We start from the raw sequence: 22,688 nt of genomic DNA, 5'->3' as shown, positions 1-22,688 counted from the left end.
GAAACATTCACGACTTGGGCCACAGTCCTCATCGCCGAAGCTGCGGCTACCATCGGAACAATCGAAGAGGCAGTAGTCGCATGCGGTCATGAAGTCCCGCATGGCACTGGGGTTACCGAGCCCGGAGAAATCCCAACAAAAGTCGGGCTCGTCATCTTCCTTGGAACCCGAGGGTCCGTAGGTCGAGACGGTCGTCAATCTGTCTCAGGGCGACCGCATATGGTACCCCGGAGGGTTGGTACATGCCTCTATGAAGGCTTCCACCGAAGCGAGGTCGCTTGGTGGGTCGAAGCTGAATCCAAAAGGCACGAGATGGGAATCGGTCGGTACCTCTTGGTCGACGGGCGGTGTCGAAGTCGCGTCAGGGGCAGACTGCACCGTTGTCTCAGGTACGAGGGCGATGCCCAGCAAGTCCTTCGCGAGCGTGCTGGCGTCGTTCATCTGCTTGGGGTTGGCGTGTTGAGGGGAAACGACGCTCGTCTTCGTCTCAGACGCAAGGTCAAAACCCGACGTGTCCCCCGCTGGGGCGTCGGCGTCGTCGACTTGCTCGACAGTCGACGAGGTGCTGCCTCCTGCTTGGCCATGGTTGCCCCGCCTCCTCCTCCGTCGGCGGGGCAGGTGACGGGACAAACCCGGATGTTGTTCTTCCGCCACGTGGGGAAGACGTCGTTGATTCCGCCGCCGGCGGGCGGGCTGACGGCCGCCATTGTCGCTGTCGCGCGGCGGAGGAAGGAGTATCATGTTGTAGCTGCCATCGAGGGACATGAACTCAAGACTCCCGAAACGGTGCATCGTCCCGGGTTGGAAAGGTTGCTGGAGACTACCCATCTAGAGCTTGACGGGAAGCTGTTCGTCAACACGCAGCAGGCCCCTACCTGGCGCGCCAACTGTCGGCGTTTCGACCCTGGGGGGTCCTTGGACCGACGAGTAAATTGTCGTCGCGTGTCCCAGCCCAGATGGGTCGGCGCGAGACGGAGCACGAAGGGGGGAAGAAATAGGCAAAGGGGAAACCCGCGGCCTTCGTGTTGCCCTGCGCCCAGGTCGGGTGCGCTTGCAGTAGGGGGTTACAAGCGTTCGCGTGGGAGAGAGAGAGAGAGCGAGAGCCTTATGCGCCGGCCCGTTCTCCCGCGCGGCCAACCTTCTCGTACTAGAGCCCTGGACCTTCCTTTTATAGGCGTAAGGAGAGGGTCCAGGTGTACAATGGGGGGTGTAGCAGTGTGCTAACGTGTCTAGCAGAGAGGATCTAGAGCCCTAAGTACATGCCATCGCGGCAGTCGGAGAGGTTTTGGCACCCTGTTCATGTGATGTCGTGGCCGTCGGAGGAGAGCTGGAGCCCTGCGGAAGGACAGCTGTCGGGGCTGTCGAATCCTTGCTGACGTCTCCTTGCTTCCGTAAGGGGCTGAGAGCCGCCGTCGTCATGGAGCACGCGGGGCGCCATCATTATTTGTTTACCGGGGCGAGCCAGATGGGACGCCGGTCTTGTTCCCCGTAGCCTGAGCTAGCTAGGGGCAGGGCAATGATGGCCCCCCTGGTGACGTGGCCGGTCCGGACCCGAGTTTGGGCGAGGTGGCGATTCCTCCGAGGTCGAGGTTGAGTCTGAGCCTTGGGGTCGGACAAGGCGGAGCCCATCGTCTTCCGGAGCCGAGGCTGAGTCTGAGCCTTGGGGTCGGGCGAGGCGGAGTCCATCGTCTTCCAGAGCCGAGGCTGAGTCCGAGCCCTGGGGTCGGGCGAGGCGGAGTCCATCGTCTTCCGGAGCCGAGGCTGAGTCCGAGCCCTGGGGTCGGGCAAGGCGGAGTCCGTCGTCTTCCGGAGCCGAGGCTGGGTCCGAGCCCTAGGGTCGGGCGAGGCGGAGTCTGTCGTCCAGCGTCGAGGTTGAGCCCGAGCCCTGGGGTCGGGCGAGGCGGAGACCGTCTTCCGAGGCTGAGGCTGTGTCCGACCCCTGCGGTCGGGCGAGGCGGAGTCCGTCTTCCGAGGTCGAGGTTGAGTCTGAGCCCTGGGTCGGGCGAGGCGGAGACCGTCTTCCGAGGCCGAGGCGGTGTCCGAGCCCTGGGGTCGGGCGAGGCGGAGTTCGTCGTCCAGCGTCGAGGTTGAGCCCGAGCCCTGGGGTCGGGCGAGGCGGAGCTTCCTATAGCGCCCGAGGCTGGACTTAGCTGCTGTCAGACTCACTCTGTCGAGTGGCACAACAGTCGGAGCGACGCAAGCGGCGCTGTTTTCTTGTCAGGTCGGTCAGTGGAGCGGCGAAGTGACTGCGGTCACTTCGGCTCTGTCGACTGAAGAGCGCGCGTCAGGATAAGGTGTCAGGCGATCCTTGCATTAAATGCTCCTGCGATACGGTCGGTTGGCGTGGCGGTCTTGCCAAGGTTGCTTCTCTGCGAAGACTAGGCCTCGGGCGAGCCGAAGGTGTGTCCGTTGCTTGAGAGGGCCCTCTGGCGAGACGTGAATCCTCCGGGGTCGGCTGCCTTTGCCCGAGGCTGGGCTCGAGCGAGACGAGATCGTGTCCCTTGAGTGGACTGAGCCTTGACCTTAATCGCGCCTATCAGGCCTTTGTAGCTTTGTGCTGATGGGGGTCACCAGCTGAGATTAGGAGTCTTGGGGGTACCCCTAATTATGGTCCCCGACAAAGCCGAAGGTACATTTGTAATTTGATATCATTTCTATTTTTCCATAATAATTAAATAGTAATAATTTGATAGTAATACATAACTATTTATGTTATCTCTCATACTTCATATGATTCCTTCTTCAATGTTATATGTTGTGCTTATGAAGGTATGTCCTTCATAATCTTCGTCCGAAAATCATTATATCCCAAGGGAAATAATGCTTCGAAGGACGAAGGACTTTAACATTTAACATTTTTTGTGTTGCCTTGTTCTTAACTCAGCATTTGAGAACAAGTCCCCAACAACATAATTATGTGGTGATCCTTGCGGGTCTTAGTGACCCGTGTGATTTAGAAGAATCACTCAACCGGTCTAAGTGACCGATTGAGAAAGGGAAAGGGGTGGAATAGACCCGGCCTTTGTGGCCTCCTCAATGGGGAGTAGGTTCTTTGGAACCAAACCTCGAGAAACAAATCGTTGTGTTCATTTGTGTTAATCTTCATCACTCGATTTGTTTCTTCCATCTCCTCTCTCTCTAAAGTTCCCTTGCTCTTATTGTTTTGAGTTTGCTCCCAAAAGTTATTCGCATTGATTGAGCAACTCATAGCAAGAGGGACTATCTTTCGCACTCTGAATTCGCATTTATTTATTTGTAACCCTAACCCCAGGGCAAGCGCGTGTTCAAAGTTTATAATTTTCAGGTTTTGCCTATTCACCCCCTCTAGGCGACTTTCAATTGGTATCGGAGCCCGGTGATTCATTAGAGTTTAACAACTCGAATTGATGTCGGGAGAACATACCAAGAGAGAGATGGTCACCGGCGAAAAGCCCGAAGCTTCGGGAAAGAAGAACGAAGAACGGACTCCGTCGAAGGAGGCCAGTGACAAACACAAGAAGCAGAAGGAGGAATCCGCCGGCTCCATCAAGTCACATAGGAAGGGTGACAAAAAGAAAATGAAAATGAAGGAGGTGGTCTACTATGAGACCGACTCTTCGTCACCTTCCACATCCGGCGCCGAGTCTACATCTTCGAAGTGCCAAGAGCGTAAGATGTGTTGTTCACTTGTTCTCAAATGCTATTAATCAAAAACAAGGCAACACAATTGTTAATGGTTAAAGACCTTCGTCCTTCGAAACATTATTTCCTCTCGGATATAATGATCTTCAGACGAAGGTCATGAAGGACACACCTTCATCATTTTACAATATAATCATGGATATAAGTAATGAAATGAAAGAGTACAGAGGAATGAAGATAATATTTGTTTTACATTTATGATTCATTTATCTTCATTAAACATTAATAAGCATTAACAACATTCATATTACAATGGTACCTTCGGCTTGCCGGAAGGTGAGAGAGCAAGAATGACTCGATAGCTATTACAATCCAGCGTGAACAGTACGGGGGTACTATTCATCTATTTATAGGCACGGGACGTAGCCCGGGTAAAATTACATCCATGCCTTTGAAGATTTGTTTACAAGCAACTAAAACTAATAAGGTCCATTTAGTCCTTTTTCCTTCTCTGCTTGGTCTGGGCCGAAGCTATTGAGCTTCGACATTCTGCATTGTCGCCTCTACGTAGAGTCTTCGTCTTGAGGGGCTAAACCGAGGCTGAAGGTAGCTTTGACGAGCCTTTGTATTATTGTTCCGAAGGTGTTTTTTCTTGAGGACCTTCGGCGGAGAAGAAGACCCCAATAGTAGCCCTCCGCGGTGCTAGATCGTTTTTCCGTAACGAGCTCGATCCACGAAAAACATGAAGGCTTCAGAATGCCGAAGGTCCGAAAACATCTTCACTAAGCTCGTTGCCAAGAAACGATTATAATATTCCGGGCGTCGGACGGTCCACCGCTCAGCCAGTGTAGACGTTATGGCGGTTCGTCTTCTCCCTCTGCAGCACTATATAAACATGTTTCACTTGCCATACATAATTGTGAATTTATAGTCTATTGGACTAATCTACTCTTTTTTATAAATTATATTTTAAAAGTAGTTAAATCAGTAAATTTAGCTAATATTTTCACCTCTAGCGTTTTCTAATAGATTAGCCAAATTTACCGATTTAGGACCCGCTTGGATCCCATGTGCTAAACTTTAGCACCTCTTGTGCTAATGGGTGCTAAAGTTTATCACTTCATTTCTAGTACCTTTTAGCGTTCATGTTTGGATCTCTAAGAGCTATAGTTTACTAAAAGTGTAGTTACACTTTATCACAATGGATCCAAACATGCTCTTAACCACCCTCTAAAAATAGATTTAGAAAAAAAGGAGTAAACTATTCAGACACACTCTGTAAATCTAGAAATCTGTATAGCGAGTAAAGTAAAGGGGGTTTGGCTCCTCTGACTAAATTTTAGTTTATGTCATCTCAAATGTTTGGACATTAATTATTAAATATAGACTTGATTAAGTTTAATAAATTTGTCTTATATTTTAGTCTTTATCTGTGTAATTAGTTTATATTTAGACTATATTAATATCCGTAATAGTTATTCGAACATTCGATGTGACAGTGATTAAACTTTAGTTAGGTGGAACTAAACACCCCTTAGAGCAACTCCAACAGGCTCTTTATATCCATTCTAATCTATATAAATAGAGATTTTTTTTTGTAAAAAAACTTCTAAAAGCTTATCTAAATAGTTATCAAATATAGTCATTTTCTATTTCGGATTTCTCGCTAGTCAAATATAGAAAATATGAATGATTCTCTAGAGTGTAAACAAGATATAGAAAGACTGTAGGAGATTGAAAATATATAGAAAGTGGTTTTTATGTAAATGACTCAGCAAATGATAATTTAGAGAGTGAAATTTTGAAAGACTCTTAGAGATGCTTTAAATTATCTAAAATTAGAGAGCGAAGGGCGAATAAAAAAACTACTAAGACCATATTTGATTTGTTTAGTCATCTAACTAAATGTGAGTGACTAAAGTTTAATTATTAAAGGGCGTGTTCGGCTGGCTACAAGCCGACACTGTTGCAGCTGTTTGGATTGCTGCAGCTACAATCCATAGAGAGAAAAATACTGTAGAAGCCGCAGCCGCAGCCGGATTGCAGCCGCAGCAAGCCGCAGCGAACAAGCTGAAAGTATCATGTTTGGTTTTAGTAACGCTATATGGTTTTTTAGTGACTAAAAGTCACTGAATTTTAGTCACTCTAAACCAAACAAGACCTAAATTTCAAAATCCATTTATAAAGTTGTTGTAATGAGATTGTAAAAATTAGAGTGAACCAAACAGACTATAGACTATTTTTAAAATAAAATATATTTTCGTTCTTTAAACTTGTCGCTTGTGTTATCTCTGTCCAAACTTTTAAAGCGTGTCGGTCCGTTTTAATCCTGGTTCGTGTCAATCATGATATGTTTAGACCTGACACACTTCAAAAGTTTGTAGATCGGCAGTCTGAGTTAGTCCGAGTTTAAGGATAGAAAATGTATTTTGTCCTCTTTGGGTTAGAACCAGCAAGAGGAGTCGTGAATCCGTGACAACCGGCGGCGGCGAGGGAAGAATCGAAGATCGCCGCAGCCGCAAGGAAGGAAACCGAGAACAACTCAATCCGCTGGCTATGGCGTTGCTGATGGAGCCCGGCGCTGAGCCCCTGACTGAGAGCGAGCAGGCCGACCTGGCCGGCATCGCCGCCATCAAGGAGTCGGCGGCGCGCGAATACAAGGAGCAGGGGAACCAGTTCGTCCGGATGGGCCGGAGGCACTACGCCGCGGCGGTCTCCTGCTACACGAAGGCCATCGCTCAGATGGAGCCCCTCTCCTCCCTCGACGCATCAGCCGCTGCTGACGCCTCCGTTCTCTTCGCCAACCGAGCACATGTCAACATCCTCCTCGGTAACCACCGACGGGCCCTCGACGACGCCGAGCAGGCCATCCGCCTCTCTCCCTCCAGCGTCAAGGTAACCGCTCCTTCTTGTTTAGTACGTTTTCGATCTGTCGGAAGAGCTGGCGCGTGACGTGAGATGTTCTTGTAGCTAGGCGTACTACCGAGCAGTGAAGGCGGCGCTTGCGCTGGACTTGTTAACGGACGCGGCGTCCTTCTGCAGGAAGGGGCTCGAACAGGACCCCCCTAACGAGGAATTCAAGAAACTGTTGTCGGAAGTGGATTCAAAACTGAGAGAGCAAGATCGTCAGAGAGCGAAGGTTGCACAAGCAATCGCCAAAGCCAAGGTCTCCTTTTGCCTAACAATTGACGCTGCTGTACCTAATATTGGACTTCAAATATGTGGGGTTGACCAGGGCTATTGAGTGTATGTAGGATCTTGCTGCTGCTATGGGAAAGAGAGGGGTGAAACTTGGGAAGGCAGCCTATCAAGAGCTGACAGGGGTAAAGAAGCCAGTGCTGGATGAGCAGGGCGTGCTCCACTGGCCTGTTCTTCTGCTCTACCCAGAGGTCATGTCGAGTGACTTCATTGAGGATTTTCCAGATACAGATACTTTCTCGCCCCACCTTGATGTCATATCCTCCTGAATTACATGATGCTTCCTTTTGGTTGAGTTAAAATGTGTAGATGTATAAGTAGCTTTACTGAATTTATTGCAATGGTATCCTTAACTATCAAACATGTTCTCAGAAACTTCTCCACCATTGCCATGGGATGATAACCATGTTTACACAAGGGACTCAATCGAATTATATTATCAGGTTTGTTTGGATGAATTTAATTTTGCTCGAGTAAACCCCTACTTTCTGCTAAGCATTATGATTACAGTTTTTTTTTTCAGAAAGCAAAGCATTATGTGATGTAGCCTCTTCATTGAACATTATAAAAAAAATCTTCATTTTGTGTACGCGCAATTGTTGATCTTTTGTTCTTTTTGATGTTGGAAAATCCCATTTTGATTAGGTGAACCATATGTAACTCTGGCAGGGCAGTCATCAGATAACAACAACATTATTGTACTGAACTCGCAACACCTGCACATTTAAGCTGTCCTGTAATTAAGAAACAGGCAAATGACATAGATTAAGGGCTGACATAATTTAACTCCATGATTATTATGATATAATTGAAGTATTAGTATATACTCAAACTATTATCATTAGTTGTATTTCATTGCTGGCCTATTGGTGACGCCCTGAAAAATGAAAACCATGACATCACATTTTCCTTTATTGCTTTGAATTTAAAGCATCTGATGAGAAATGAAGAGACATTGGCAACTTGAGATTTCAAACCTATCACAGAGATTGCTGTTATAACCGTCTAGTCCAATTTGTCTAATTCAGTACCTTATGAGTTTAACCTCACTCATTACTGTAAGGTTCGGTTTGCCATCCTACTGTGGATGTTATTATAGGTTGATTTCAGTTTCAAGAAATAGAAGGTCAATTTTTACTCTTTTTCTGGCTATATTCACCTTTATTTATGCATTAGGGTGGTTTTGGCAAACCTTTGTCCCGAAGTGAGGTATTAAGATATCTTCTAGAAGGCAATGTAGATTCGAAGGCGCTTCCAGATAGCCTTCTTGACGGGGAAGACGAAGAACATGACAGTACCAAATGTACCACTGTTACATCAAGTATGTAAACTAGCTTATGCTCTTTACTGTTGTTCCTTTTTGTTATTACTATTAGGAAGGTGCTTTCGTGTTCTTCTATATAGTCCTATTAGCCAAAATACATCACTGCAAGAAACTCTCAGTATTGTCACTCGTCAACTTGTCATGTTTGCACTAACCGGTCTTCTATACAACTCCTTGCATTCTGGTTTTGATTTGCAGCTGATAGCTCCAGTAAGTGGATCAAGGTAAAAGAAGGAAAAACACTTCAGGAGGTGCTGCAGGATAAAGGCTATATTGTTCCTGCAATTCCTGGTCTGTTCCTTCAACCCTTACATACCCTACATATATAGTTCATGCAGCATTTTTAGTATCCGATGGAGGATAATACCATCACTTTGCGTGCAGTGTTCTTCGTTGTTTCAAGGAAGTCCACATTCTATAAAGACTTCAAGGCTGGAAACTGGTCTTTGCCATGAAACAGAACCGGACACTAAGGTTCAGCTTAAATCGATCTCTGAGACGGGCAGCGGATATGGCAAGAAAGCAGAAGATGCCCTCTTGTGATCATGGTCATTTGGTTTAAAAGGAGTGTGCTTTTTTCAGTGTCTGCAGACTGACAGCCTTTTGTTACCGAGATAGACAGAAAAGACGAGGCAATGTAATATGAATTTTTATGTGAACCGATTCAGCGTTTAGCATGGTCGTAGTATGTTAAGTCTCGGTTGAAACGTTGGTGTTTCTAACGGATGGTCTTGACAGTAGTGTCTGAGCAGTGCGACTTGGGTGACTCTTCTCCGATCGAGCAACAAACTTGGAATATATGCTTGCCGCTGGGAGCCGGTGGCCTGTACACGCGCTATGTACGAGGCAAGAGTTTCCGCCTGGGGTCAGGATTAGTGCTGGGAATCTGGGCTGGGTTTTTCGGGCCAGCACGAGCACGGCCCGAAAATAAGAGTCCAAAGCACGGTCCGACACGAAATAATATGGGCCGGGCTAACACGGCCCGAAGTCGGGCCTGGGCCGGGCCTAAAATTTCGACCCGTTGGGCCCCCAGTATGGCACGCATAGATGAGCCGGGCTTGGGCCGACACGGCCCAATTGAGCCCAATCTATTTAATTTCTTTAATTTAATAAGATATCGACTGTATATTGTTGTTATATTTGGAGTTTATGTGGTTAAATGATGTTACAATTGTTTAATATCTTTAATTTAGTAAGTTATGAATTTTATATGATTATAATATTTTGATTTTATGTGGTCAAATATACGGGCCGGACTTGGGCCGGCACGGTCTAACGAAAGCACGACATGGTTTAGGGCCGGGCTGGGCCACTGTTTTTACACTTCGGGCTGGCACGGCACGACCTAAAAAATATTTGGGCTTTTCTGACCCGAACCTGTTTGATACGAAGCATGATGGGCTTGGGTCGGGCTGGCCCGGCCCGGCCCAATTCCCACCACTAGTCAGGATCGATGTCGATTCCCTGGCCAAGCGCTAGGATACAGACAAGGCCCCCCTGCACACTGCAGTTGTGGCGTGCGAACCAAAACCAGGTGTCACCTTGGGTGCGTGCATGGAAGACAAGAGGGCAAACACAAGCTGAGATACGGCGGAAGGCAACAAGAACGGCCGCCTTCGCCTCCGTTCATCTCTATCCCGTGCTGCCCGTCCCCCAGCCACACAGGGACACATGACAAAACAGGAAGCACTGCCTGCTCATTTTCTTCCTGTGCGCGTACAGAGATACTACTAGCGAGCACGCCATGGAGCAAACCGAGGCGGCGGTGAGCGGCGCGCTTGGAGCGGGAGTGGAAGGTGGCGACAAGACGGCGAGGAAGGCGCTGAAGGTGGTGGCGGCCGTGGACGCGAGCGAGGAGAGCCTGCACGCGCTGTCGTGGGCGCTGGACAACGTCGTGCGGTGCCACCCGGACGCGACGCTCGTCGTCGTTCACGCCCAGCACGCCGCCGACCACTTCGCCTACCCCGTCGCCGCGCACGGTATCGGTACCGGTACCACCGGACCCCGACCACCCTTCTTGCTCCTAGCAGCCTATCGGTCCGAGATCTGACACCTGAACGGTTCGTGCCACGTACGCTGATGATCCAAGAAGGCATCGTGTACGCCCCGTCCTCGGCGGTGGAGTCCGTGCGGGCGGCGCAGGAGGAGAGCTCCCGCAGGGTCGTGGCGCGCGCGCTGGACATCTGCAAGGAGAGGCAGGTGGACGCCACGGGGGCCGTCGTGGAGGGCGACGCCAAGGAGGCCATCCGCCAGGCCGTGGAGCGTATGCAGGCCGGGCTTCTCGTCCTCGGCAGCCGGGGCCTCGGCGCGATCAAAAGGTAGAGTAGAGACACCGCCATTTGACTTGTTGCGACCGAAAAAAAACCCAACCCTGTCGATCTACTCATGTGTGTTCTGTTTGTCACGACGATGCAGGGCGTTCCTGGGCAGCGTGAGCGACTACCTCATCCATCACGCCTGCTGCCCGGTGCTGGTCGTCAGGCCCAGGCCGACCAAGTGAACTCGCCTATCGTTCTCGAGCAGTACTCCAGTCATGTACGCAGTGCCCTGTGCCGCTGCGCGGTCAGTAATACCAGTATATGTATGCTCATAGAAAAAAAATGTAGAAAACTGAATAAAGAACCTATGCATGGTTGTATCTGCACAAATTATCAACGCGCCTCCTTGCCTGCACTTCCGAACTTTGCCGTTATCACCAAAGAATTAAGACAGGACTGCAATACGATCATTTTTGTTGGCACGTTGTATGAACTTGGATTAGTGTTAAAAGCTCTTGTGTTGTTTCACAAAATTCTAGCTCCGATGCAGCTAGCCTTCCGTAGTAGTGTCGTTTAGATGCCTTACACAAATGTCCAATGTGACTGAGCGCCCGCCGCCTACAGCATGATTGTTGTCACCTTTATTGTAACTTTTATGTTTGGTGTACAAGTCCACTAGGTAACATGGATCACAAAACATACTTGATCCTTGTATTGACCAAGGGACAGTGACACCACCGGGATAGTATTCAATGTGTCTCCACCGGGGCGTTGTGAAGACTTTTCGAGGCATTTTTGTGAGGTATGAAATTCATGCCGCTATCCTCTATTGCAGTATTGATTGACATGATTTTTTAGGGGTGGAAACGGATCGAATACGCACGGACACGAATTCGAATGTTATATTTTACCATATTTTAGTTCGGATACGAATTCAAATATCTTCGAATACAAATATAAAACGGATAGTCGAATCTGAATTCTTATTCGGATATTTTCTCAATTCAACTCAAACAATCCTAAAATTTAACATATGTATATATAGATTTTTATTTAATTACAAATTTATAGATAGTCAATAGACAGTCAAAACAAACTTAAATTATAGATTTCTCGTGATCCTCTATATCCAAGTCAACAAAACTATATAAATAATATTTTTAAACTATCGAAGCATGTAACAAAAGGTAAACAATAACACGTGATATTTAATAAGTGACATCTGTACAAATAAAAGTAATTTAAAATTGATATAAAATAGTAAATATACCAAGAAAAACAAATTTTCCGTTCTAAAATGAATGAATGTTCTATATAAATGTGTGTACCAAATCTTAAATGAAAACATGAAGAAATTTATCTATATATTGTAAAGTGGAGAGTTATAGTTGAATGTTTATGGAACTTCGTTGAGATGTGTTCACTATATAGATAAAGTGGGGAGTTATAATTGAATGTTTATGAAAACTATTGAATTTTATTATTGAATATCACTAGAAATATAAGGTTGATATATTTATTTATTTATCATATAAATATTTTTTAATATTTTCAATGATATATATCATTTTCTAGTATATTATTAAACTTAAAATTATTTTTAATTAGTAATTAGCGATAAATTTAAGTTTTAAATGGTTTCATGAAACATATTTTTTTTACGGATACGGATAGTATCGGATGTTTCATTGTTTTTTCGAATACGAATATGAAATCGGATAGAGAAAAGTACTATAAATCGAATTCGAATACATTTATTTGACATTCACAATAAAATCGAATACAGATACGGATATCTATATTAACAGTTTTAGCGAATACGAATACAAATAATTCGAATCTCAAGACATCCATTTCTAGCCCTATGTTTTTTTGCGTAAAAAGATCGAGTCCGAAAACTGCCGACGGTCTAGTGGGCCGGTCCCTTGCACGACTGATTCCGACTAATGGACCAAAATCTCAGTTCACAGTGGCCCAGTCTTATGCGTGCCAGGTAGGTCCACCGGCCACCACGAAACGCGAATGATTCGGCCCGAGAAAATTCCGACCGTTGCGCCGCTCATGTGCGCGAACCCGCTTGCTTTCGGCTGTTTTTTTTCCCCCAAACCTTTTTAAGCCCACGCGCCTCCCCCGACCGTTGCATTTGTACCCCAAAGAAACTCCCTTCCCTCCATCGGTCCATCCATCCTAACAGAAACAGGACCCGCACGAGACGAAACCGCCGCCACCCATGGCCGACTCCGGCGCCCTCGTCGTGACGGAGGCGCGGCAGCAGCACCCGCTGAGCCAGATCGCGGCCAGCGGGACGCACCGGCTGCTGCTCAAGCAGTGGGTCAAGGAGGAGGACCTGCTGGCGCGCCGCGTGGCGCTGCGGGAGGCCCGCCTCGACGGCGCCCGCAAGGAGATCGCCTTCCTCTACTGCGCCTTCTTCGCCTTCCACGCCGCTTCCGTGCTGCTCCTCTTCCTCTCCTCCTCCTCCTCCGTCGCCGCCTCGGCGGCCGCGACAACAGCGTGCAGACGGTCGTGGATCCCCTGCCTCGTCTCGCTGCTCTCCTCGCTCGCCATGCTCTGGGCGCTGCGGTACAAGTCCGACACGGAGGCCGTCCTGGAGCGCGTCCTCGCGCGGGAGCGCGAGGACGCGCTGCTCCTGGCCAGGTGCGTCACCGAGCTCAAGCGCAAGGGCCTCCGCTTCGACCTGCTCAAGGAGGTGGACGCGCTGCGCAGGGCCAAGAACCTCCGCGCCGAGGCCAAGGGCGCAGCAGACAGGCCCAGGAGGTGGCAGGCCAGGGACCTGGCCGTCTTCGCGCTCTTCGCCGCCGCCTGCGGGGTGCTCGTGCTCACCAGGTTCCTGCTCTGCAATTAGCCAGGTCGGGTGGGGAGCGATCAGCACGTGCTGCTTGCCTTGCCTTCTTGGCCTCTTCTCCTCCTTGTTCGTTCTGGGCAGAACTGTTTGTTCTGCGAATTTTGGTGCTGGTTTTGTCTGTTTGTAAAATAATAAGGAAATGATCTGATGTGTCAGGTTTAGTTTCTTCTGATTGTAACATAGAATAAATGCTCTCGGTATTATGAAATTGCATTTGTAAGTAAGGGCTCGTTCGGTGGTTTTTGCGTTTCTTCTGAGAGAAACTGCTGCTGGAAACACGATTGTGGTTTCCAAGCCATCCAGAACTTTTTTTGACACGATTGCGTTTCTTCAGACGTTTCCCCAACTTCAGACGACATCTGACAGCACAACATCCACACACACACACACATCATCTTTAGACACAAGCACAATTTCAGAAATTTTTTGCTTGATTACAGAAGATATAAAGTGTGATTGCAATCGTATCACAACATCCACACACACCATCTTTAGACACAAGCACAGATTTGACTCTCAATCTACACTCTCAAGACAGCCAGGGCGAAATTAAAGAAGAAAGAACTAAGAATATAAATCCAACATCACCACCAAGACATATATGTAGTAGTAGTAGAATGGATGGATGGAGAGACGTCTGAATCTCAGTCACACAGCCTCGGACCATTGTTTCTTGCTGTGGAACGGCTCAGGCGGCGGCGAGGAGGCTCCGACGACGCCGGGCGGCGGCAGCGGCGTGCCGTAGATCTGCACGCCGATGCCGGTCCGCATCTCCTCCCGGCCCCTGTGCTTGCCGAGGAAGTAGCAGCCGAAGCCGAGGAGGATGGAGAAGAAGATGAAGGGCAGAGAGACCACCAGCACGAACCCCATTGCACGTCTGTGCCTCCTGTCCTGCCTCAAGTCGCAGAGGAGGGGGGTGGAGCGAGAGGACCAGATATGGTGACTAATGATTGCTTTTTTGGGTCGCTCGTCGTTGCCGCTCGCTAAAATCCTAGCAGAGATGCTTTGAAGCTTTGCTTTGCTTTGGGGCATGAGAGACGAAGCGGGGGTGGGTGGGTTAAATAGCCGGGGAGACAATGGAAGCTGCAAAAGAATCCTAGGGAAGGAGGCCGGCCGGGCTGCAGCTGGAGCCTGCAAGAGAAGAGAAGAAGCTTGTGGAGTGTGCTGGCTACTGTCTGACAGCGTAGCGGCAAGTGACCGTTGCCGTTGGCGCTGGTGGCCTGGAGGGAGGGGAGCTGCATGGCCTGGCTGGAGTCTGGACTCCAACGGTCGAGTGACGAATGCCCTGCCCCGTGCTGCACTTCTGACCTCTTCATCCGTGGTAGCATGTTCCACCATCTGGTTGAGATTACGGTTGAGCAAAGAACTCGCACATTTGCCCTCTTTCGCTCAGTCATTTCGAAAGCGACTGCAAATGCACAATTTACACGCGTAATAACGAGCTAGTAATCCTGATTCCTTCATGACTCGTCTTCTAGACTTCTACACCCTTCATCTTTGCCATATAAAACCATTCATTATTTGCTGCATCCAAAGTGACGGTATCCGCTGGCCAAAGCAGTTTTTTTGTGCTTAAACACAGCTCATACAAATACTCCTATACGATTCTACTACCAGTACCAGTACCAGGACAGCAGAGGTTTGCCAGACTAGTTCCCTACTTTATGTGCAGCTCTTTTTTGTTAGTATAGTGTCATGTAGTCCACATGTCCACCACCTGATCCAAAATACTAGCGCCTGTTTCCAAACAATTGGTCGCTTTGGGATTTATACTCTGACAAACAATATTGTTTAGATATTTACAGTTAATCAACGCGAGATCTATTGTTGCATTTGTTGTCAAAAGTACTGCAAACGTGTCTTTCTGACTATTTGTTCAGATAAGAGGTGACACCTTGGCTATTAATTTCTATAAAAACGCATTATCTCATCAATAAAAGATATAGACGTTGGAGACTATTTTTCATGATGAGTCTAATGTCATCAACCAACCAACTTCTGGTGATTAGTATGAGCTTTCTTCTTGGTGATCAAAGCTATAAAAGTTTGGAAGGTGTGTTAAATGATTTATATCCTAGAGGAAAGAGCATGTTCAACACTCCTGTGTATGACTTAATTTGACATTCTCTTTTGGGTAGCGGGGCCGATCAATGATGTCAAGGTGCACAACCAATTGTCGTTGTTCTGACGTGCTAGGGGAGAAACACTAAATTGAACTTCACAATAAATGGACATGAACGTACAACCTTGTCAACCTTGTCGATGGCATCTACTCCCAGTGATTGGTGTTCATGAAAACTGCTAGTTCTCTCTCACAGACTCTAAAACGGTAGATATTTGTTGTATTTCAAAAGAGCTATAGAGAAAGCATTTGGGGTCCTCAAGGCTAGCATCTATATTCCCGCTAGCCTAAGTCGTTCTTTTTCCCATTGAATATTCAGTGTGACCATATGTTCATATATTATTCAACACAACATAACCATTCAGTATGAGTATATAAGATCATATGATATGGATGACTATGTGTTATTCAAGTCCTCTATTGCATTATCAATCATCACTCTGAAGCATGCATGAACTATGCAACCATCATTTAACATGAAGCCATAATCCATACTGATCTTGTCCATGATCAGCTTCAAACCTATTAAATAAAGCATATATACAATCTACACAATTAGGTTTTATTTATAAACAATATAACCTTTTATTTTACTGAATTATAACATTTTTATTTATGTTTTACAAATTATGTAATGTTATTTGTTTAAATATGTAATCAAATATACTTTGTTTTAATAAAATAACTTATTTTTATGCTACCTAAAGTTTGTTAAAAAAACTAACGTAACATTGAGATAACTAAACTATGCAATACAACGCTAGTGTGTAAAGACTAACCAGAGTCATAGCTTATATAACAATAGATACAGATCCATATAGTTGGAAAATGTGAGAACCTAAAGTTCCCCCAACACGACAACAACGGACAAAGTTTCCTCCAAACCAGGCTCCAGCGCCACAATAGCATTCGTTTGATTAAACACCAGTCTATCCAACAGATTCGGTGAGCCCACAATATGACAATAATCCAAGTTCACATACCAGACCAACAGAGGCATTCCCAGCAACCCACAGCCAGTAATCCAGTACCATCAATACCACAATATAACAAGTTCGCAAACCTTGCTTCGTTTACAGGCTCGACAATCAAAGCTCATACAGATACAGCTTTGATAACGCTTCACCAGCTAGAGTCACACGTCACGCCTAAACGACATGCTTACATAAACTTAATAACAAATACCAAGGCGGGAGCTTTCATCATTTGTAATAGGATTTGCATCTAACCAAAAGGTTCATGGCCCTCCATTGGTCCCTTCTTCAAAGGCGAACCAGCTTCAGTGAGCCCGCTCCCGCAGAACCTCAATGTCCACCTCGCCACCTCGGATGGGTCGGTCGCCTGGATCTCATAGTGGAACCCGTCGAGCTCATACTTGATGCGGTCCTTCGAGGTGGAGTAAAGCATCTTGGCACGGATGCGGGATGTCAACGGGGACCTGGGGTAACGGTAGATTAGGTAAAAGGTTTGGTGAACTGAAACCAGCGGGAAGGCCAAAGCGTATGCATTGAGCATGAATGAATATGAGGCACCACAAGGGTACATATACAACCTCAGAATCTACATAATAGATTAACAATTATTTACAAGAATATTCCTAACTGTTGCACCACATGCATTGTTATTCCTTTTGGTCTGAGGTACTAAAATGCTAAGTAGTATGGGTTCCCACTTCCCAGCAAAAGTAGAGGTGGCGACTGCTATGATAGCAAGATCACATCACAAGATCCAATCCAACTTTACAGTTCAATGCTGAATTAACAACACTTTACAAGATTAAGTACTTAAAAACTAGCATGTTAAGTTTACTGTGATTAGTGCATTTTAAGCTTTTTTTCAGATCCTCAAATGACTAACTCATCAACAGTTCACATCTTCAGCTATTTCTATGGATCTAGTCTAGTTCCATTGGCATTGGCATTGCAGCTTAATGGAACTGTTGTTGGGGGCCTTCGTCTTCCGAAGGTCCTCAAAAACCTGATTTAACAATGTTTCCCAAGTATAATATATATACAGGAACCTTCGGACTCGAAATAAAGTTGTACACAATATGAAAAACATGGTCGGGACGAAGGTTGAACCAGCTCCGAAGCTACGCGCAAGGAAGCTTCGGCTCAGCGGCAGAAAAAGGAACCGACTTAAAGGGGAAAAGGCTATCTAGTCCTCATTGATTGTCTTTAAGTCAATAGTAAACATAAAGGGCATAAATGTAATTTTACACAGGCTGCGCCCTATGCCTATAAATAGATGAACAATACCCCCGTACTATTCACGCTGACTTGTATTCACTCGTGCGTCACGCTTGGACTTTTGCCTTCAGTCAAGCCGAAGGTACTAATGTAATTCAATATTGCTCTTGTTCATTCATGATGATATAATAAAGATATACTGATAATGTCATATGATTATTCATCTTGTCTCTCATATCTCGTATCCTTCTTCTTTCATTAACATATACTATGATGATGAAGGTACTTCCTTCATGACCTTCGTCTGAAGATCATTATATCCTAAGGGAGATAATGCTTCGAAGGATGAAGGGTATTAACCTTTAACATTCTGTGTTGCCTTGTTCTTAACTCATAGCATTTGAGAACAAGTCCCCAACAACCGCTAAACATGAATGAAGCAAAATAAAGACACATGTATATATGGTTCTGAATCTCACCAGGCAATGAAGAAAATCTTGCTTTTCTGCACAATCTCCCCAGTGACAAAATCAAAATCATACAACGCATATCGACAGTCATTCTCTGGAGAGAGGCCAGAAAATCATCATAGCTTTAAGTAGTGGCCCCCGTCTTCTCCACAACTACCTGCTTTTGCTTTTCTTCGATTTTGAAGATAACATATCGGAATGCCTTCTTCATTTGGAGCTCGACAAACGTCTCCCTAATGTTAGGAGCAACTCCCATGCCAGAAGATGCATTTGACTGCATATAATTGTGCATTGTTATTAAAACTACGTTTAAACGTCAAAACTCAAAACTCTAATTAGAGGTTGAAACTGCGTTTTGGCGTTCTAGGCTGTAAAACGCAGTGTTTCATGCGTTTTAGACCATTAGCTACTTTTGGGCCTAGTCTATTAGTTACTTTTGAGGTCCAATCGGGCTCATAGGTAAAATTTTGGTAAGCCACTAACTTCTCTTTTTTGGTATTTAACTTCATGTTATTGTCTGGAATTATGATATATTGGTACTTTTCCTATGTTATTTAAAACTACGTTTAAAAGTCAAAATTTCACCCATGAGCGTTTCAATATTTTATCGTTTTAATAACCTTGGAATTGTGGAGACGATAAAAGAAAACCAAGGCTAGAAAACTAAAATACAAGATGAATTGTTCGATTTTGAACGAGCGGATATATAGAGGGGTTATAGGTAGTAAAAAGAATATTAACAACTTTCTGATCATCCAATGTATGAACTGCATCTACGTAGGCATGATTACATAAAAGTTACTCCAACCTTCCACATACAGGAAACCGTACAAAATTTTAATCCACCAGTCTAGGGTGACACTGCTGCAGCAAGCTTGCTTAATAAAAAATTATACAGATATACAGAAAATCCCTCAAGATACTGCCTATTCCAGGATAAAAAAAATTAGAAGCATGGTTCATAACATGTAAAATCACTTGGGCAAAGCAAAAGTTCAGTGATTGCACAATAATGGACAGGATTAGGCACAACACAAAACAGAAGCTCAACCATCCATGCTAATTTTAATTCAATCAATTGCATCACCAACTGTGTGAGAAGCAGTTCACCGTCCCTACACTAACCTAAAAGGCAGTAGGCAGCGGGCAGCTAGTATAGCAATCGGGTGTAAGAGGCATACTCCAAATATTTGCACTTAGTGGAAGCATCGAAGCAGGAATAATACTATACCACCATGGCCATCCCTCAGCGGATCAAAAGTCTATGCAAGCAAGAATATTCGTTCAGGGGTGAACTGAACGTTATTGTATTTGCAGAAATGAGCTAATAACAACACCAAACCATAATAACTAAAAAAATTAGTCTTCATTTCCACCTCTACAGCTCAACTCCAATTTCGCCCATGCCCCCAGTTTCACAGCTAAGGCCTTGTTCGTTTACGTCGGATTGCACCCGGAATCGTTACAGCTAATTAAAGTTTATATAAATTAGAGAAGCAATTCGGCTAGGAATCGTTCCGACCCACCAATCCGACAGAAACGAACAAGGCCTAAAACAACTTTCCCGCACCGGTTGCCAACTGGGGTTCTGAATATATACTAGCGACTCAATACATATACAGTTGGTTTTACGAATAGACATGTACATATAGGCTATGAACCCATACGTATTTGCAGTCAGCCGGACGAACCATCGGTAGAGTCAGATCAAACCCTCCCAAGGAGATCTAACCCGGGCAACACTCGACGAAGTACCGCACCCGGATCGCGCGCGAACCGACCCAGTTCCCACACGGATCTACACCACAGAGCATGATCGGATCAACGAGAGGAAGGAGCGGGGTACTCACGAGGGAGCGCATGAAGGCCATCAGATCGGCTTGGTGCGAGCGCCCGCGCCTCTGCGTCGATCGCACGCACGCATACGAGACCGGGAAGACGCGAGCAAGGAGAACTGGAGAAGGGAGCCCCTACTGTCCTGTTGGCTGCGGGGTTTCTTTTCTTTCTTTCTTTTTTATATATCCGGGCTGCCTCCGCGGGGCTGCTGCGGGTTTTCGTTTTCGTGTGGTGGGGCGAAATTCTCCATAGACGTGGACGCGTCGCCGCTTCGTGTGGGTGTGCGTGGGTGGGGGGCTATGTGGCGTACACGCCTCGTGGGTGATAGTGGGGTCGGGGTGTCGGTCAGTCCATCGGTCTCGGCTAGGTGTGTGGGGCCAGTGGACGGCGGGCCTGGGCCAGAGGAGGGGAGGTGGGGTGGGTGGTGCTCGGCGGCGGTGCATTGGACGGCCGCGATGCGTCCAGCCCGCTGGATCTGACTGGGCTAGTGGGCCCTCCAGTGGTGTCGTGTCGGGATGTGGCTCTTTTTGATTTGAGAAGAGGAAGCAAATCCGACTGTGACAGTATGACACAGACAGAGGCAGAGGCAGCAATGCAACATCTCACATTCTCACGCGTGGACGAAATGGCTGAGTCTGTGACTATCCTCGCGTTTCTTGAACTGATAGTATTGGGGAAGAGCGAGACATGACATACCAACTTATATCACTCCAATTATTATTAGGGGCAATTATGATTATACTTTTCTCTTATCTAGGCCATGTTTAGTTCCTTTAGTCACTAGACTAAACTTTACTGACTAACGTTTAGTCGTTGAATTACCCTGTTTGTTCCCGTGATTGAACCGAACTAAAAAACATTAATTGCTATGAATAATGACTGTATTACCTCTATTAATTAGTGGATACTTGCTGCAAAAAGAAAGTGGAGAGTGTAAATAAAGTAAAAAAATCATATTTTAGTCCCTTTTAGTCACCCATTGGTGACTAAAGAACTAAAGTTTAGTCACCCCACTTTAATCATCGTGTTTGTTTCTTTAGTGACTATACTTTAGTCACTGAACTTTAGTCACACCAAACCAAATGGGCCCCTACAATGGTGACTCCTCGTTTTTCAACTTTATAATTATATCCATATGTTTTGAAAACGAATCTGTCGTTTGTCTATTTCCTTTAACACCGTTAAGAGCCTGTTTGGTTCCTTTAGTCATTGTCGTTAAAATACCCAGTTTGGTTCCAGTGGCTAAACCACACTAAAGAACATTAATTGTTATGAACAATGATTGTATTACCCCTATTAATTAGTTGATGTTTGCTGCAAGAAGAAAGTGGAGGGGGCAAATAAGGTAAAAATCTTACTTTAGTCCCTTTTAGTCACCCCTTGTGACTAAAAAATTAAAGTTTAGTCACCCCACTTTAATCATCATGTTTGCTTCTTTAGAGACTAAAAATGACTAAACTTAGTCACCCAAACCAAACGGGGCCTAATTCAGAGTTAATTGTGATTATACCCTTGTGTCACCTTATAATTGAGATTTTACTCCTTATTTTTTTCAATGGTAACATAAACGGTAGATGAACGATGATGTTCTGTTTAGTGTTTAGGCGTGTTGAAATGGAATTAAAGGGTCTAAACGGTTTTCTACTATATCAACATTTCAGCAAGATTAAATAGCTTTTTCACTAACCTTTTTAAAAGTAAACACAAAGCTTTTGGTGTCCTCTCCATCTAAACCATGTACCTACAAAAGAATGGTTAATGTATAGTATGTAGTATGTAAATTTTAGTAGGAGTAAATGAGCAAATTCATAAATATATTTGGTTAACGATACAAAATTGTGATAAACGGACAACGACGCTGACATAACATATTACATACCTATATAACCAAAATGACCAATACAAGACAACTAAAGTCACCTCTAGTTTAGCTAATTATAGAACAACAATTAAAACATGTTAGAAGATGACAAGTTCATGTATAGAAATTGTTAAAAACCAAAGGAAAGAAGGCAAGCTCGAATAGAGAAGGTGATGGAACTCTACCAGTAACCGACAATTGCAGCTGAGCCCACCATATTTTGCCCCTATCAAGTAAACAACCCAATAAATATGCTAAACAATGTTTAAAGCCATTCCGTCTAGACTATTTAGACTAAGTGTTGACCGTTTTAACGTGTCAACCGTTTAGAGGACCGCATAGGTCCTAAACTGTACGGTGTTCCTCCGTTTACCGTTTAGGCTTGTTTAAACGGTCGTCTAAAACCGTTTAGGATAACATCGTTTTTTTTGTTTTTAATCACTAGTTCTTATTTTCACTAACGGTGTTAAGAGAGAGGGGCAAACAACAGCTTCATTTTCAAAACAGAGGAAAATGAGTGGTAAAATCGCAATTGCAATGTCGAAGAAATGTATAATCACAATTACTACGTGTACCATACTGGTTAGTGCTAGAAACATGCCCTAGAGATAATCATAGAGATGAGCATATTTCTTTGTATCCATCATATATATAGTTTAATTGAATATCCATGAAAGGCACCTTGTATTGATTAACAAGTATGTGAATTGTTTGTGAGATTCTTTACTTGTATGGTTATTCTAAATGATGTCCCTAGTCAGAGTCGATGACTAGCATATATATTAATTGATGACTATATTTCACAAGTCATGGACATGGAGATGTTAAACTAATAATGTGGGTGCATGTATGACATGAGACTAGACCGACCCAATGTGAGATATTGTAATATAGTTTTCTTTTTTGCAACATGTATATTGTATCCTTAGACCTGAGATTGTCGTAT

At 45.3% G+C, this 22,688-nt stretch overlaps 4 protein-coding genes and 1 pseudogene across 5 annotated transcripts; 3 read left to right on the top strand and 2 right to left on the bottom strand.

Annotated features, from left to right (window-relative positions):
• Positions 1-5,985: 5,985 nt before the first annotated feature.
• LOC100274436 (uncharacterized) lies at positions 5,986-8,891 on the top strand. Its single transcript, XM_020548418.3, has 7 exons — positions 5,986-6,516; positions 6,596-6,787; positions 6,876-7,076; positions 7,182-7,262; positions 7,996-8,140; positions 8,342-8,434; positions 8,528-8,891. The coding sequence occupies exons 1-7, from the start codon at positions 6,178-6,180 to the stop codon at positions 8,596-8,598; spliced, it is 1,122 nt and encodes a 373-aa protein (XP_020404007.1). The 5' UTR covers positions 5,986-6,177; the 3' UTR covers positions 8,599-8,891.
• Positions 8,892-9,655: 764 nt separating this feature from the next.
• Positions 9,656-10,863, top strand: LOC100285281 (ethylene-responsive protein). The gene is made up of 4 exons (NM_001158174.2): positions 9,656-9,782; positions 9,866-10,122; positions 10,236-10,461; positions 10,559-10,863. Exons 2-4 carry the CDS (start codon positions 9,888-9,890, stop codon positions 10,641-10,643), a joined length of 546 nt encoding a protein of 181 aa, NP_001151646.2. The 5' UTR covers positions 9,656-9,782; positions 9,866-9,887; the 3' UTR covers positions 10,644-10,863.
• A 1,697-nt stretch (positions 10,864-12,560) lies between these two features.
• On the top strand, positions 12,561-13,425 carry LOC100275906 (uncharacterized). Of its 2 annotated transcripts, NM_001149851.2 has the most exons (2): positions 12,561-13,056; positions 13,126-13,425. In NM_001149851.2, exons 1-2 carry the CDS (start codon positions 12,632-12,634, stop codon positions 13,262-13,264), a joined length of 564 nt encoding a protein of 187 aa, NP_001143323.1. In that variant the 5' UTR covers positions 12,561-12,631; the 3' UTR covers positions 13,265-13,425. The 2 variants fall into 2 exon arrangements, with proteins under 2 accessions (NP_001143323.1, NP_001347523.1); NM_001360594.1 differs by having other exon boundaries at positions 12,561-13,425.
• Positions 13,426-13,677: 252 nt separating this feature from the next.
• On the bottom strand, positions 13,678-14,284 carry LOC100275336 (uncharacterized). The gene has a single exon (NM_001149433.3). It carries the CDS (start codon positions 14,132-14,134, stop codon positions 13,913-13,915), a length of 222 nt encoding a protein of 73 aa, NP_001142905.2. The 5' UTR covers positions 14,135-14,284; the 3' UTR covers positions 13,678-13,912.
• A 2,122-nt stretch (positions 14,285-16,406) lies between these two features.
• On the bottom strand, positions 16,407-19,916 carry LOC103645612 (actin-depolymerizing factor 2-like; annotated as a pseudogene).
• Between the last annotated feature and the right edge of the window lie 2,772 nt (positions 19,917-22,688).

The sequence above is a fragment of the Zea mays genome, chromosome 1 (genome assembly GCF_902167145.1).
Source record: "Zea mays cultivar B73 chromosome 1, Zm-B73-REFERENCE-NAM-5.0, whole genome shotgun sequence".
Lineage (NCBI taxonomy): Eukaryota > Viridiplantae > Streptophyta > Magnoliopsida > Poales > Poaceae > Zea > Zea mays.
This window is presented reverse-complemented; position numbering and strand designations above follow the sequence as displayed.